This window comes from Cnephaeus nilssonii, assembly GCF_951640355.1.
Source record: "Cnephaeus nilssonii genome assembly, chromosome: 1".
In the NCBI taxonomy this organism is placed as follows: Eukaryota; Metazoa; Chordata; class Mammalia; order Chiroptera; family Vespertilionidae; genus Cnephaeus; species Cnephaeus nilssonii.
The window spans coordinates 22,586,783-22,601,264 of record NC_137072.1 but is presented as its reverse complement, the minus strand read 5'-3'; the positions used below and the strand labels follow the sequence as shown (position 1 = coordinate 22,601,264).

The following is a 14,482-nucleotide window of genomic DNA, read 5'->3' as shown; positions in this document are numbered from 1 at the left end:
TGGTTTTTATATTCCTTCTAGAAAGCGGAGAATTCATGATGGGGAGATAAACAAGCTTTCCCTGAGATTTCAGGAAGAAATGTTTCTTCCAGGCCACAGGCCACCATGAGAGTGGTGGTAATTGAGCCAACGCGTGAAAGCTTTGATGTACCTCCCAACTTAAAACCAAAGAGAGATTCGTTTTCTATAGGCTCACTAACTCCCTCTCGGCTTCTGCTTCTAAGCCAGCCATTAGGCATCTATTGATTTCCTATTCTCCATGGGTCTTTAGTTTGACACGTTGCCCCCCACAAGCATTCCAAAAGAAACAGGAGTCGGGGACAATCTCCCTAGCATCTGTGAATGCTTCTTCCCTGGGCCACTGATTTGCAGCACTCTTTCTCCCAATTCTTCTGCAATCCTAGGCAGGAAACCATGGGAGCTTCGCCATCAAGTCCAGGAATTTCTACAAATTCTAATAACCCAATAGGTCCAAAGGATCCATGTGTGTCTTGTTCAAAGCAGAATTTCCAATGCCTGCAAGTGCCTGGCATTTTAAAGGCATTCCAGGAGGTTTTAATAACTGTTGACAGAATAATTCAGATATCTTTCTTACTGAACACGGAGAGATATAAAGAAAAGAAAATTTAAAGTCATTTTTTTAAAGGAGTGTCATGATATTTAAATTTCAACAAAATATCCATTAGCCTCTCTGTGGGTCAACCACAATTTTCCAGAAAGTCATGGGGAGTGGCTTCCTTACGTTACTCTGGTGTTTATTGACCTCCATGGCATGTTTGATCTCAGGTGGCTCCTTCATATGGGTGTAATCTGAGACTCCTCTGGCAGCATCATGTTTCTGCGTGTAGGCAATCTTTAAAAAAAAAAAACACACACACACACAATAAACCATTACTCTCATTTAGGTGTGCATTAAGTTTTTACCTGTTAAATTTCAGAGTTTTGCTAGGATTTTATATATTTGAATTTCACAACTGATGGTCAAATTTGCCTGAGTCTCTATAACAAGACAATGCACATATTATTTTCATTTTAGTGTTTCAGTTTAGACTCCTAATTCTAAATCTTTGTCACTTATTTCAAAAGTCCTTGACCATTGGCTGAAATCCCAACTCTTGTGTTCATCCAGTTTAAATCTCAGCTACGATTTTGGGAAATCTCCCACACCCAAGAACTTTTAGGGTTCTAAATATTCAAGGTCTGAGTCTTGGGAAAGCAACTGACAAAGTGGGGAAAATGATCAGATATTTAAAAGTGAATTTTTCATTTTTTAATTAATTGTTATGATTTTATGAAGACCCAGCTATAATATTTAAATGCCTTAACCTGTGGGAGAAAATAGAATGCAGGCAAAAAACCTCAGATATGTTAAGCCCAGTCCTCCGTTATAGAAAGAAGCATCATACCAACATATCCATCACCACCAAGTTAACTTTGTTCTGTACTGAGATGGCATGAGTATGATTACTTCAAAAGCAACCAAACTCGACAGAAGAGTTAGAAATTAAAGATCTAGAAGACAGCAAACAAATTATCCCCTTACTCAACCTATGCCATTATCCTATTTATTTCCTTCACAATTTTTAGTTACTTTGCTTCCTTTATGTCATTTCTTTTCTGTCTGCCCTTACTAGAACATAACTGTCTAGCTCACTGAAGGCTCAGAACCCCAAATACTGCCTGGCACAAAATAGGCAGTAATAAATATTTGCTCAAGTGAATAAAAAATGAAATGAATAACTGAATGAATGAGAATAAAACAGGAATAAATTGTTTCAAAATTAATATTAAATATTTATCAAAGGTTTAATTAAAAAAATATTAAATGGAATTAGAATTACTTAGCCCAAGAGAATTAGGACAGTGTTAACCAAGAACAAAACAAAAAAAAGAAAGATTAGGACAGTGTTAACCAAGAACAAAACAAAACCTAATTTTCAATGAAAAAGAATAAGGTTAAACTTAGGGAAAATTTTTTTACCAACATTATCTCCTTGAGAGCTATGCCTGTGTTGTACACATGTTTTAATATCCTGTGCCAATCACAGTGAATGACAAAGAGTAGAAGGGAAATAAATGTTTAGTGAATGAATCAATTAATTAATTTATTAAATATTCTCATGAACTTAAACTTCTCATAGTCTTTAATAAACAGAATTAATCAACCTTTTGACTTAGATAACATACTTGTCTAGAGGATTAAAGTGATAACTACATTAAAAAAAAATCATCGACTATAACCACACAAAAAAAGAAAGAACAGCTATCAGTGTTTAAATACCTTCTCTGCTTCCTCCACTGACTTTTTCTTGAAAACTAATAAGAGAGAACTCAGTCTGGGGCCTCACAGCCTCTAATTGTTGAAAGCTGTGATAAAAAGTTCTTCTTTCAATGAAATCCAACTCTATCTGCCCACAGCTGCACCTGTTTGGCCATCCAGGGGGAGTCTAGTTCACAAGGCAGAACTTTAAACAGGGAACACAGCGGTCAATGCCTTCCCTTCTTCCAGACTGTCTGTGTGCACTGAAGCGCTGAACCCCGATCCTCAGCACAAATTCCAATTGGTCCATCTCTTTCTTAAGGTGCCCACATGTCCCAGACCTATCCTCATTAGAATCATTCAACTTAATCCAGACTACCGCCCCTCATGTGCTATATGTGATTAATGCAGCCACAGACCACACTGTTTCCTTTTGATGGTTATGTTGAGATTCCTGTCAAATAACACCCTTCAGTCTTGTTCAGTCCCACCCAGCCCTGTTCCCACAACCAATCCTGCATCTCTGGTTGATTATTAGGGCTCACATGCAGCACCTCACCTTAGCCTAGGGATCATTCACCTTGTCAAGTCTGTCCAGTGACTTAATCCACCAGGATATTTAACTCTGGTAAACATATCTTTACGTTTTTCACCAATTAATTATGTTAAACAGGAAACCCATTAAGAACCTTCACTCGGGTTGAGAAAGTCCATTATCTCAATTCCATTATATTCTATATTATATCTTGGGGCAGGGGAGAAGGGGTTAATTCAGGGCTAAGTCTATTAAGCCAGGGAAAGAAAACTATGAGCTATGTTCCTCTACTTAAATAAAAAGAGCTAGTATGTGCCTGTCTCCTTTTTGCTAGATGCCTGGTTTATTTTGCATCTTAGACTGACTATCACACTTGGGACTTTATAAACATAACCAATACAGCTGATCATTTTGTGGGTTGTCATAGAAATGATGCGTCATCAAACATGGTTTTAAAAAGGACTCTTTGTTAAAAGGGCTATGTAATTTTCTACTTGCAGCATTAAAGCAGTCATTTCTTTTCATGTATAGCTGCTACCTTCAGAATTAAAGCACCCCTTCAGAATTAAAATTAGATCAACTTGGAGGTGGCTGAACTTTCATTTATCACTAGAAGCCCGGTGCACGAAATTCGTGCACAGCAGGGGGTTGTCCCTCAGCCCAGCCTGTACCCTCTCCAATCTGGGACTCCTGGAGGGATGTCCGACTGCCCGTTTAGGCCCGATCCTGGTGGGATCGGGCATAAACGAGCAGTCGGACATCCCTCTCACAATCCAGGACTGCTGGCTCCCAACTGCTTGCCTGCCTGCCTTCCTGATTGCCCCTAACCGCTTCTGCCTGCCAGCCTGATCACCCCCTAACCACTCCACTGCCAGCCTGGTTGATGCTTAACTGCTCCCCTGCCAGCCTGTTTGCCCCCAACTTCCCTCCTCTGCCAGCCTGGTCACCCCTAACTGCCCTCTCCTGCAGGGTTGATCACCTCCACCTGCCCTCCCTTGCAAGCCTGGTCCCTCTCAACTGCCCTCCCTTGCAGGCCTGGTCCCTCACAACTGCCCTCCCTTGCAGGCCGGGTGCCTCCCAACTGCCCTCTCCTGCTGGCCATCTTATAGTGGCCATCTTGTGTCCACATGGGGGCAGGATCTTTGACCACATGGGGGCAGCTATATTGTGTGTTGCAATGATGATCAATCTGTATATTACTCTTTTATTAGATAGGATAGAGGCCTGGTACAGGGGTGGGGGCCAGCTGGTTTGCCCTGAAGGGTGTCACAGATAAGGGTGGGGGTTCCCTTGGGGTGTGGGGCGGCCTGAGCGAGGGGCCTGTGGTGGTTTGCAGGCCGGCCACGCCTCCTGGCAACCCAAGGGGAGGCCCTGGTATCTGGGATTTATTTTCCTTCTACAATTGAAACTTTGTAGCCTGGGGCGGCAGCCATTTCTGGGGCGGCAGCCATTTCTGGGGCAGTTAATTCACCTTCTACAATTGAAACTTTGTAGCCTTAAGCGGGAGAGCCCGGCCAGGGTGTGTGGAAAGCTTTGCTTCCCCTGTTGCCGCCGGCAACCCTGGCCTGCTCTCTCAAGCTCCATTCTGCCACCATTTGTTTGAATTTGTTTACCTTCTATAATTGAAACTTTGTAGCTTGAGTGGAGGCTTAGGCCTGCAATGGCTATGGAAAGCTTGGCTTGCTCTGTTACCTGGGAAACCTTGCTCTCTGTGGCTGTAGCCATCTTGGATTGGGGTTAATTTGCATACTCGCTCTGATTGGCTGGTGGGCGTGGCTTGGCTGGTGGGCGTGGCTTATGTAGCGGAGTGATGGTTAATTTGCATATTACCATTTTATTAGAGAGGCTATTAATTTTCATCTTTAAAGTAGCTAATGGAAAATTATATCAAGCTAATAAATTTCCTGATGAATTTGATTTCCTACGATTTGTCATTATTGCGTGGCATTTCCCTAGATTAGCACTTGTTTCCTTCATACCGAGAATTAAGGTGGCTGTGGTACTTATGGACACCTACCTTGTGGAGGACACTTGCGATAGTCTTACATACTTTATATATAAACTAGTGTCCCAGTGCATGGATTTGTGCACATTGAAAGGAAATTAATTAGAAGAAATATTTTAATGTTGTTATTCACCCTTTCTCTATAATAGAAATGTCAACCAAATTCACAATCAACAATGACAGATCGAAACACACGTGTCCAACTGGCACCAGCGAGAGCTTTATCTGTATCGTGCATGTGTGAGTCAACATTTATTTTTAAACTAGAAGCCCGTTGCACGAAGTTTCGTGCAATAGACTTTCACCTGGCTGCCAGCAGCAGTTTTCCTCTGGCCACCCGCCGATCAGAGCGCCTCCCGCCAGCGCGATTGGCTACCCCGAGAGGAACTTCGATCGGGAGGCGCTCCGATCGGGCGGGTGGCCAGAGGAAAACTGCTGCTGGCGGAAAACTGGTGCCGGCAGCCACGCAATGGCCACCCCGAGTTCCGCCACCAGCGTCTTCCGCCGGCCGCATGGGTCCTTCCGCAGCGTCGGCCATTTAGGCCGGTGGGAGGAGCGGGGGTCGGGGACTCGCGAGTCCCCGCCCCCCGCTCCTACCGCCAGCCAATCGGCCACCCTGAGTCCCGCCCCCTGCGCCTCCAGCTGGCCCAATCGTGGGCGTAGCGGAGTGATGCAATTTGCATATTGCCTTTTTATTATGTAGGATTGCCAGTGTACGTCATATGTACTGGCCAGTGGGTCAGTCAAATGGTTGGACAGACCGTCGATCACTTAACCTTTTATATATATAGATAGATATGCTTATATAAGAATCTATCTATATAAAATCCTAATATGCAAATCTACCAAACGGCGGAATGACCGGTTGTTATGATGCACATTGACCACCAGAGGGCAGACACTCAACACAGGAGCTAGCCCCAGCCCACAGGCCCCAACTAGTGGGGGGGGGGGCTGGCGAGTGGCCAGCTAGGGTGGGTGTGAGCAGGGGCCCCAATCAATCCACCAATCACCCAACAGATTGACCCTGATCACCAGCCAGGCCTAGAGACCCTAGCTGTGCAGGAATTTCATGCACCGGGCCTCTAGTATGTTTATATTTAACCTACTTATTTGATCACATAGTGTATCTTTAAATCTCATATATACATATATAAGATGTGCATACATTTCTAACTTACATTATATTTTATAACTACTACATAGGTATATGTTCTTCTAATTGATAGCACAGGTACCTCTGATGCTCCTGAAACAGGACCTTGTGGCCACTATAGGTAAAAACATAGGCTCTCATAAACCGCCCAGAGCAGATGCCTGAGTAGCCTGTATTACTTCTGTGATAAGGGATGACTTAGCCTCCGCCGGAAACAGCCCTGGAGAGAAGGATTTCACTGCTTTATGGCCCAATCCATCCATTTCCAGAAGCTTTCTTTTGTGATCTGTGTTTATAACATTTTTAATGATGAATCTATTCTATATATATAAAAGGCTAATATGCAAAGTGTCCCCACGGGAGTTCGACTAAGAGACCGGGAGTTCAACACTCACTATGACGTGCGCTGACCACCAGGGGGAGGTGCGGAACAAAGGAAGGCCCCAGCCAGCCGCCAGCAGCCAGCAGCCAGGGAAGGGAGGCCCCGGCCAGCAGCCAGAAGGCCCTGATTGGCCCTGATCGCTGGCCAGGCCTAGGGACCCTACCTGTGCACAAATTTCGTGCATCAGGCCTCTAGTATATAATAAAATGGCTTCCTAAAAATCTCTCTTTTTAAAGGCACATCTTTCTATTAGTCATTTTCTATAAGGAATATTAATCTAGCTAACTTCACTTTATCACTCTAGTTTGGTTTTAAGATAATATTTTGTTCCAGTATCAAAGGTTTAGATTTTTCATTAGAACCCAGAATGCCATTAAATTTCAAATTTGGCTAATACTCTAATTTACACTATTTGGACACAGTAAAAGGTTAGTTTTTTGTTTTGTTTTGTTTTTGCAGACACTGTCAAATCATTTTACTTTCTTGACGGTCTTATTACCAGGTTAGCTTTGAGGACTGCAATTTTAAAAGTAATAACACTGAAGTATGTAAGACTAAAGAAACATTATTACAATTACATAAAAATCTTTGATCTAGATACCTTATTCAGGGTCCACGTTTTTCCTTATCAGCAAGTTCAGGGACTAATTACAACACTGGGCAGTGTTGCCCTTTAAGAGCACAAACATCTCTTTCCCAGGGTGCATATTCTACTGCAGGATAACACATATTAGCCATGGAAGTGATGAACTATTCTTGAAAAAGCACACACGCCGGATTCCTAAATATACAACATGGATTATTTTTAAGTTCTGTGTTGCACGTATTTGTGTGCTATAAGTCTATTGATGCTATAAAAAATGAGAAAAGTTGTGCATTGCCTAAGCAATGAAGATATATATTTGAAAAATGTTACCTTCTCAAGTAAGTATAAAAAAATAAATTTTTTCTTTTCCTTCTTTATTAAGCATTGCTTGTCACTTATCAAGTGTTGTGTTCTAATTATTTGCTTTTTAAAGTAGTCCATATTATCAACAAGTGGCTAGGTGACTAGATATGGGCAGCAAAAAAAAAAAAAAAAAGGAGGGCATATTAGTCACAGTCAGCCATGCGAAACTTTAACATCATATATTTTTAGCCTCATGTTGCACAGCTGAGATTAGCTTCCTGCCAAGTTGGGTACATAGTGGACATTTAAATTTGTAATAATGAAAGACTTAAAGAGGTTATGCAAAGGATAACTATGCTCGGTATTTTTCAAGAGTAGTCTATTTTCAGACTATTTAAAAGTTATCTAGGTATCCTCTACTTAAAACAAAAAGATTCCAGAGAAAAAAGTAAACTTGTTTAGCTCAGCCAGTGTGGCTCAGTGGTTGAATGTCAACCTATGAATCAGGAGGTCATGGTTCCTTTCCTGGTCAGTGGGCTCAATGGATCATGCAGGAGGCAGCTGATCAATAAATCTCACTCATCATTGTTGTTTCTATCTCTCTCTCCCTCTCCCTTCCTCTCTAAAATCAATAAAATATATATATATTTTTAAAAGTAAATTTTTAATAAGAAAAAGAGGGGTAGAAATGGTAAGAAAAAGGTGGTACAGTGTGTGGTTAAGAAATCATCAGTCCATGTCCATTCTCTAGCTCGGCCATTTATTGACTGTGTAACCTAGGGCAAATTATTTAACCTCTCTGTGCTTCAGTTTCCACATCACCAAAATGGAAATATCTCATAGAGTGCTTGTGAGTCTTAAATGATATAAATATTTATGAAATGCATAGAACAGTATCTGACATATAGTAAGCACTTCTATTTGTTTACTATTATTTTTAACCTAAAATGTAGCATGAAGAATATAAATTATGTAAAACAAAACATTTCCTTGAAAAGGAAATCAAACTGAATAAAAGTTAATTTTACAAGTATTTACTGAACATTTACTATGTGCCAGAGACTGTTATAAGCAGAGGTGGAGCAGGAAACAAGACAGATGAGGTCTCTGCTCTCATGTCACTGAGGGAACCAAATAACAGATTAATAAAGTTAAAAAAAATCAGATTGTGCTATGAAGAAAACAAAACAATAAGATGAGTGAGAAAGAGATGAAATACTCTTATTTTTAAATTATGTCTTAAGAAATCCAACACATTAAATGGATTAAGTATTCCTTATGTGTTGATGTATTATAAAGGGAAAATTACTCCTAACCTCCTGTGGGTTCAACATGAGTTTACACATTGACAGTTCTTAAGTTCGTCTGCAACTGGCCATCACCAAAATGGCCACTTCCACCTGATGGAGGCTCTTTTTGGTAGCCTGCGGTATTCTAAATGAAAAACACAATGAAACTTTCATGTTTTATTCAATACTAGAGGCCCACTGCACAAAATTCGTGCACTAGTAGGGTCCCTAGTGGCTGCCGGCTGCCAGGGCCTCCCTCCCTTCCCCTGGTGGCCTGCCGCTGCCCTCCCTTCCCCTGGCCGTCCCCGCCCCCTGGTCGAACTCCTGGATAACTCCCGGTTGAGGGGACAATTTGCATACTACACTTTTAGTATATAGGACTAGAGGCCTGGTACACAAAATTCGTGCATGGGTGTAGTCCCTAGGCCTGGCTGTCGATTGAAGCGCGAGCGTCTGGTGTAGAAGGGCAGGTCCCAGCTGACCTCTAGGCCCTGGGTAGTACCTGGTCCCTGGGCCCCTGTGTGCCCCCTCCACTTGAGTCATCGGCCCCCTGCTGCTGCCGCTGGTCGCCATCTGCAGGGTGATCAGTGGGGAGATCGGGCCCCGCTTGCACCCGCCTTGGCCTGGCGCTGCTTGCTCACCTGCTCCACCATCCCGTCACGGTCTCGCTTTCATCAGGGCCCATAGGGGCTGGCAGCACCTCCACTGCCGCCTCCTGCCAATACCATGTCATGGACGCCCACCATGATCCGCCCATCCCCTGGTGGTCAGCGCATGTCATAGCGAGCAGTCAAACTCCCAGTTGAGGGGACAATTTGCATATTAGGCTTTTACTATATAGGACTAGAGGACTGGTGCACAATTCATGCACCTTGAAAGTAAATTAATTAGAAGGTGGCCAGCGGGGCTGGACTGGGTGAGACGGGCCGGACATGCCCTAGAGCCAACCTCCCACGATCCCTCCCCAGCTGGCTGCACCTGGGGTGATGCTGGGGCTCGAAGGGTGTCTGTGGTGTAAGTGGGGTCCCTCTGACAGGTGGGGTCCCTTGGCCTGGCCTGCAGGGATCGGGCCAAAACCGGCAGTCCAACATCCCCTAAGGAGTCCCAGAGTGCAAATGGGTACTCTGCAAAGTTGCTGTCGCTTGGCAGCTCCTGCATTGAGCGTCTGCCCCCTGGTGGTCAGTGTGTGTCATAGCTATCAGCCGGTCGGCAGGTCGCTTAGCCTTTCATATATATAGATGTGGTACTCAAGATAAACAACTTTTAAAAATGCTGAATAATTTATATTAGGTTATCTGTTTTATCTACATAATTATGTAACAGTTTAGGGAAAGCACACCTTACTCTGAAGCTGAGTAACTTCTCCTGCGAAGACACTGTCAATTGTGGCTGGCATCTGCTTATAAAGAGAATTTGAGAGGTCTGCCTTAGTGGTGCCTTTGTATTTTGCCTAGGGAGGGGAAAAATTTAAAAAATAAGTAAACATTCCTCTTTTTTACTGTGAATATTATAAGTGAATAAAAAGAAACTTTCTTCAGAAACAGAATATAAAAATCTGAAGAGCATTTTAATCCTGGACGTGACAAACATCTTTTGAAGAAAGACAAATCCAGTTTACCATGGAAAAAGCTTTAAACCAGACATGCAAGAAAAAAAAATGACTATTTAAACCCATATGCATTTCTAAAAGTAAACCTATTAGTGTTTATCAAGAGTTTCATCTGTTTGATCAGCGAAGAAAAACTGGAGAGCAATGAGACATTTGAGTTGCTCCAGAAGATACAAGTTGTTATGTCCTCCTGGCTAGAACCCGAATGCAGTCCTGGCTGGTTTGGCTCAGTGGATGGAGCATCGGCCTGGGGACTGAAGGGTCCTTGGTTTGATTCCAGTCAAGGGCACATGCCCAGGTTGTGGGCTTGATCACCACTAGGGGCATGCAGGAGGCAGCCAATCAATGATTCTCTCTCATCATTGATGTTTCTATCTCTCTCTCCCTCCCTCTCCGTTCCTCTCTGAAATCAATTAAAAAATATATTTTTAAAAACAAATTGTATAGAACCTGAATGCAAAGGATAGAACTCCTTTATTCAAGTCTTCTGACTCTCCTACCAAGATGAGTGGGAGGAGCTTGTTTGCTGTTTCTTCGCTCACACCTCCCATCTGCACTGTTCTAAGTGATCTCAGTCACTACTCTTAAAGAGAAACACTCATTCACCACTTTCTCTTGGGAAGATTAGGTTCAAAGTAACACAACAGAATGCCCACATCCTTGTTTTTGCTCTACAGTTAACTACTTCAGAAAAACGAATAATTAGGAACATCAAGAATACCTTCCTCTCTGAAATCAATAAAAATATTTTTAAAAGAAAATAATAATTCTATATAAATAAGAAAGGTTTGGATTCAAAACACAGACACATAATAAAACACATCAACCATAGCCAGTAAAATATGTCAATTTACATGAGTTAATTGATAGTGCATAGAATTACAAAATTATATATTACCAACATTCAGTGGTGCTTTTGAAAATATTATTCAACTTCAATGCACAGACTTTTATCTATATAAATATAAAAAGAAAACGCAAGCCATTTTGCCAGTTTTTGATACCTTACCTCAGAAATAAAAGCACCAATATTTTTTACATGGTTTAGCATCGGAGTGTCGGTCACAAATGTACACTTGTCCTTAGATTTTTTATACTCTTCTCTATAATGGATCTAAAAGAGAGAATAATTCACATAAGAGGGAGACGAAAAACAATTTCAGTGCTCTGGTGCTGAAAAGAAGAATTAACATGAGAAGTCCATTTTCTGAAGTAAATATTTAATGTGAAATGATGCTCAAAATAAGCCAAATCAAATAAACTGGTATCCAGAACAGAACTGCAAAATGATGGGCATAATAAAGGAAGCCTTTTCTTTAGATGAACAAGGGTCCGGTTATCGTCAAGGACCATGTGTGTTGAACCCACAATGATGATGAATCCTGTTGCCCAGTTTGTGACTTTTAAGCCACTGACCTTATCAGTGAAGCCTATGGTCAAACAGAAATACAGCTGCCCACCTCTAGGTTTAAAACAAGTGTTGGAGAGTGGGAATTTTTGAGCACTACTGAGGCCGTGGACTATGCCCCAGATAGAGATGTCAGTGCTGACACTAGGCCAGGCCTTGAGATATGGTCTCATGGCCCCTTCCCAGCACGTAGGCCTTCTTTCACAGAACACTGTCAGCTTTCTGGAGAACAGGATGACCCTGTGAATAACATGGTCGTCATTGGCATGATCCTGACGTTGCTTGGGAAAAACTGTTTTGTCTTGGGTTACTTGTTCTGCAAAAACCGGATGTAGTTAATGTGCTTAAAAGCGGTCCTACACAAAGGGTCGCTGCTGCTCTCTGGTCTCTCTGCGTGGAGAATGGCAGAGCAGTCGCTGGGTCGTCCGTCCGCCCGTCTAATAAAGGCTCCCTAAATTTTAATTTGGTCTGGGCTCCAGTGGTCATTCACTCGCATCCGCTCCACAACACAAGGAGTCATCAGGACAGATGAAACCATTTAAGAAGTAGAGGCAGAAATTAAACAAATGAAGATTACTATTATATTAGCATCATTACCTAGACCCACTGGATTAGAGGAAGGGACTTAAATTATGGTCACCACGAGTTTCCTGTTACTAATTAATTCCACTCAAACTTATCCAATTTATGATCACCACAGGCCTCCCATCCCCCACCCCTTCCTCAACAAAAATAGAACCTGCCCAGAAAGTTTGCCACATGGCTGAGATTATTCCAGAATGCCCCCTTGCTGTGAATAAGCAGATGAGCAAGAAGAAGATCAGAGCGGCTTTGAAGAGCATGCTCATTTCTCCACTTGCACTCACTAGTAAAATTAGTCACTCCTTTTTTTCTTGGACCGAGGCCAGAGTTGCTAATCTGGGGAAAGACCCTGCAAGGACACAGGAGCCAAAAAGAAGTTAGGAATTATGGAGAAGGACCTAAAATGTAATCCCACTATCACACTAACTGCAGCCCAATCTGAAAACTGGGGAGGCAAAATTTACGACTAGTTGAGAGGATGAAGGTATTTGCTAAAAGTTCTATCACCCTGTAATAAAGTCATGTTTATTTACCCAAGACTATAAATACTTAGGCTGAAAAAAAGGTCCCATGGTCTTTCTAATTATAGCCTAAAAGTCAAGTTTAATTCTGTATACTCCCTGGTCCTTAAAGGACATGACTAATACTGATGTTACACACAAACATTACATAGGGATTTTACCACATATGCAAACCTGATTTGAAGGGCATTATTTGACTGTAACCAGATATGAACATACTAAGCAACGTTATTTCAAAATACCATATTTCACTGCTGTGACTCTTAGATATTATACGCCCACCACATTAAACATTTGCTTTATTCATGAAATCAACATTAGAACATATTTATCTTATCTGAGCACTAAATTACTTTTCTTCTTCTTCTGAGATTAGCCATAATTTTAGGTCTCTGCAAATCACCCTCCTCAATCACTAGTAATTAAACCGTTAAAGGCAATATGATAAATAGTAGGCTATTTTGATCATAGGGAGAGGGAAAAAGTACCCCTGTTATATAATAAGTGTGAGAAAATAACCTGTCATTAGGCTTAAGTCTGCCTCATTATTTTTATCTTCCACCACCATCTTTCCCTCTCACATCCACATTCTTCTCTGCAGTGGTATGTGTGAGGGCCACAGCCTCCTGATAAGCTCTGACCTGAGCAGAATGTTCAGGAAGGCAGCAGGGATAAGGGTGAAGTACTTACTTCCCTTGCTATGCAGGCAAACAGTTCAGTTTAAGTGTGGTCTCCATTCCTTACTTTGTCCTTTATTGAAAAGATATACCCACACACACACACTTCTAGTTTCTAATGACATACAATACTAGAGGCCGGATGCATGAAATTCATGCAAGGGGCTCAGCCCTCACAGCCATGGTGGCTGCCTCGGCCCTCGCAGCCCCGGCTTTGTCCGGAAGGTTGTCTGGAAGGTCGCTCGGTCATCAGTCTAATTACCATATTACACTTTTATTATTATAGATGAATAGGAATAGCACATTATCTTAAATTTTTATATAAAAAAAAGTCACATACTAGTAGCCTTCCTATACAAGGAGAAGACAGATGAAACTGCACCAATGAGGGACAGTAAATCTTCAGTAAAATAACCACCACTGAGCAGACAGCCATTTCCTAATACAACCATGTATGTATTCCTAAGACAAGCATGGCTCTGTCTCTTAGGTGGATTGGCTATCCAGCCCCTATCCTTCTTAATAACAGAACCCAAATGTATTCATGAGTGTAGCCAGGCCTCTCCCCCAGCCGCGGAGTACAAATAGCTCTAAACCAGGCAGGGTTTCCTCAGTCCCCTTGGCTAGTGATTGGCCTGGGAAGGCCAGGTGCCAGCTCTGGGTCAAGACATTAGTGGAGTCTTCCCAGCCGTGTTCTGGTGTTTCTGGGGTAAAGGGAGAGACCTGCTGGCATCGCCCTTGGACACATAGCCCTTCCCCCTTTTCCCTTCCCTAGTCACAGGGATGCATCAACAATGGTGTCACAATTAGACCATAAGCCACCATACTAATGTTGACAGAGCAGAAGAAAAGGAATCTGAGAAACTAATAGCATCAAATATGCCAAAACGGGACCTCCCCGCTTCCTCCAGGCTTCACATGTAAAAAAAAACAAATACCCATTTGTTAAATCTCTGTGCCAGGGTTTTCCTGTTACCTGTAGCCTTCTGTACTCACAACCAACACACCACCCAAGTTACATTCTGACTGAGAAAAAAAAGGGAAAGTTGATGGTTTGATGATCATTAAGATGACCAAAATATTCACTTTCTGCTTTGACCTCACCCATTAATCCTATCATGTCTCAACTACAATGAGAGCTAAATTACATCCGTAGTGCTCCCTCCTCC

At 42.3% G+C, this 14,482-nt stretch overlaps 1 protein-coding gene across 5 annotated transcripts in view; it reads right to left on the bottom strand.

Moving 5' to 3' along the window:
- Positions 1–14,482, bottom strand: part of NEBL (nebulette) — a 377,133-nt gene that overhangs the window by 96,544 nt on the left and 266,107 nt on the right. For 3 of the 5 annotated variants that reach the window (XM_079770707.1, XM_079770708.1, XM_079770709.1), the window contains exons 3-5: positions 11,135–11,239; positions 9,856–9,966; positions 743–853 (exon numbers count right to left, since the gene is read on the bottom strand). The exons of the other annotated variants lie outside the window; for them this stretch is intronic. In XM_079770707.1, coding sequence (XP_079626833.1) covers positions 743–853; positions 9,856–9,966; positions 11,135–11,239 — 327 coding nt within the window. The remainder of the gene's footprint in view (positions 1–742; positions 854–9,855; positions 9,967–11,134; positions 11,240–14,482) is intronic. 5 annotated transcript variants of the gene reach the window in all.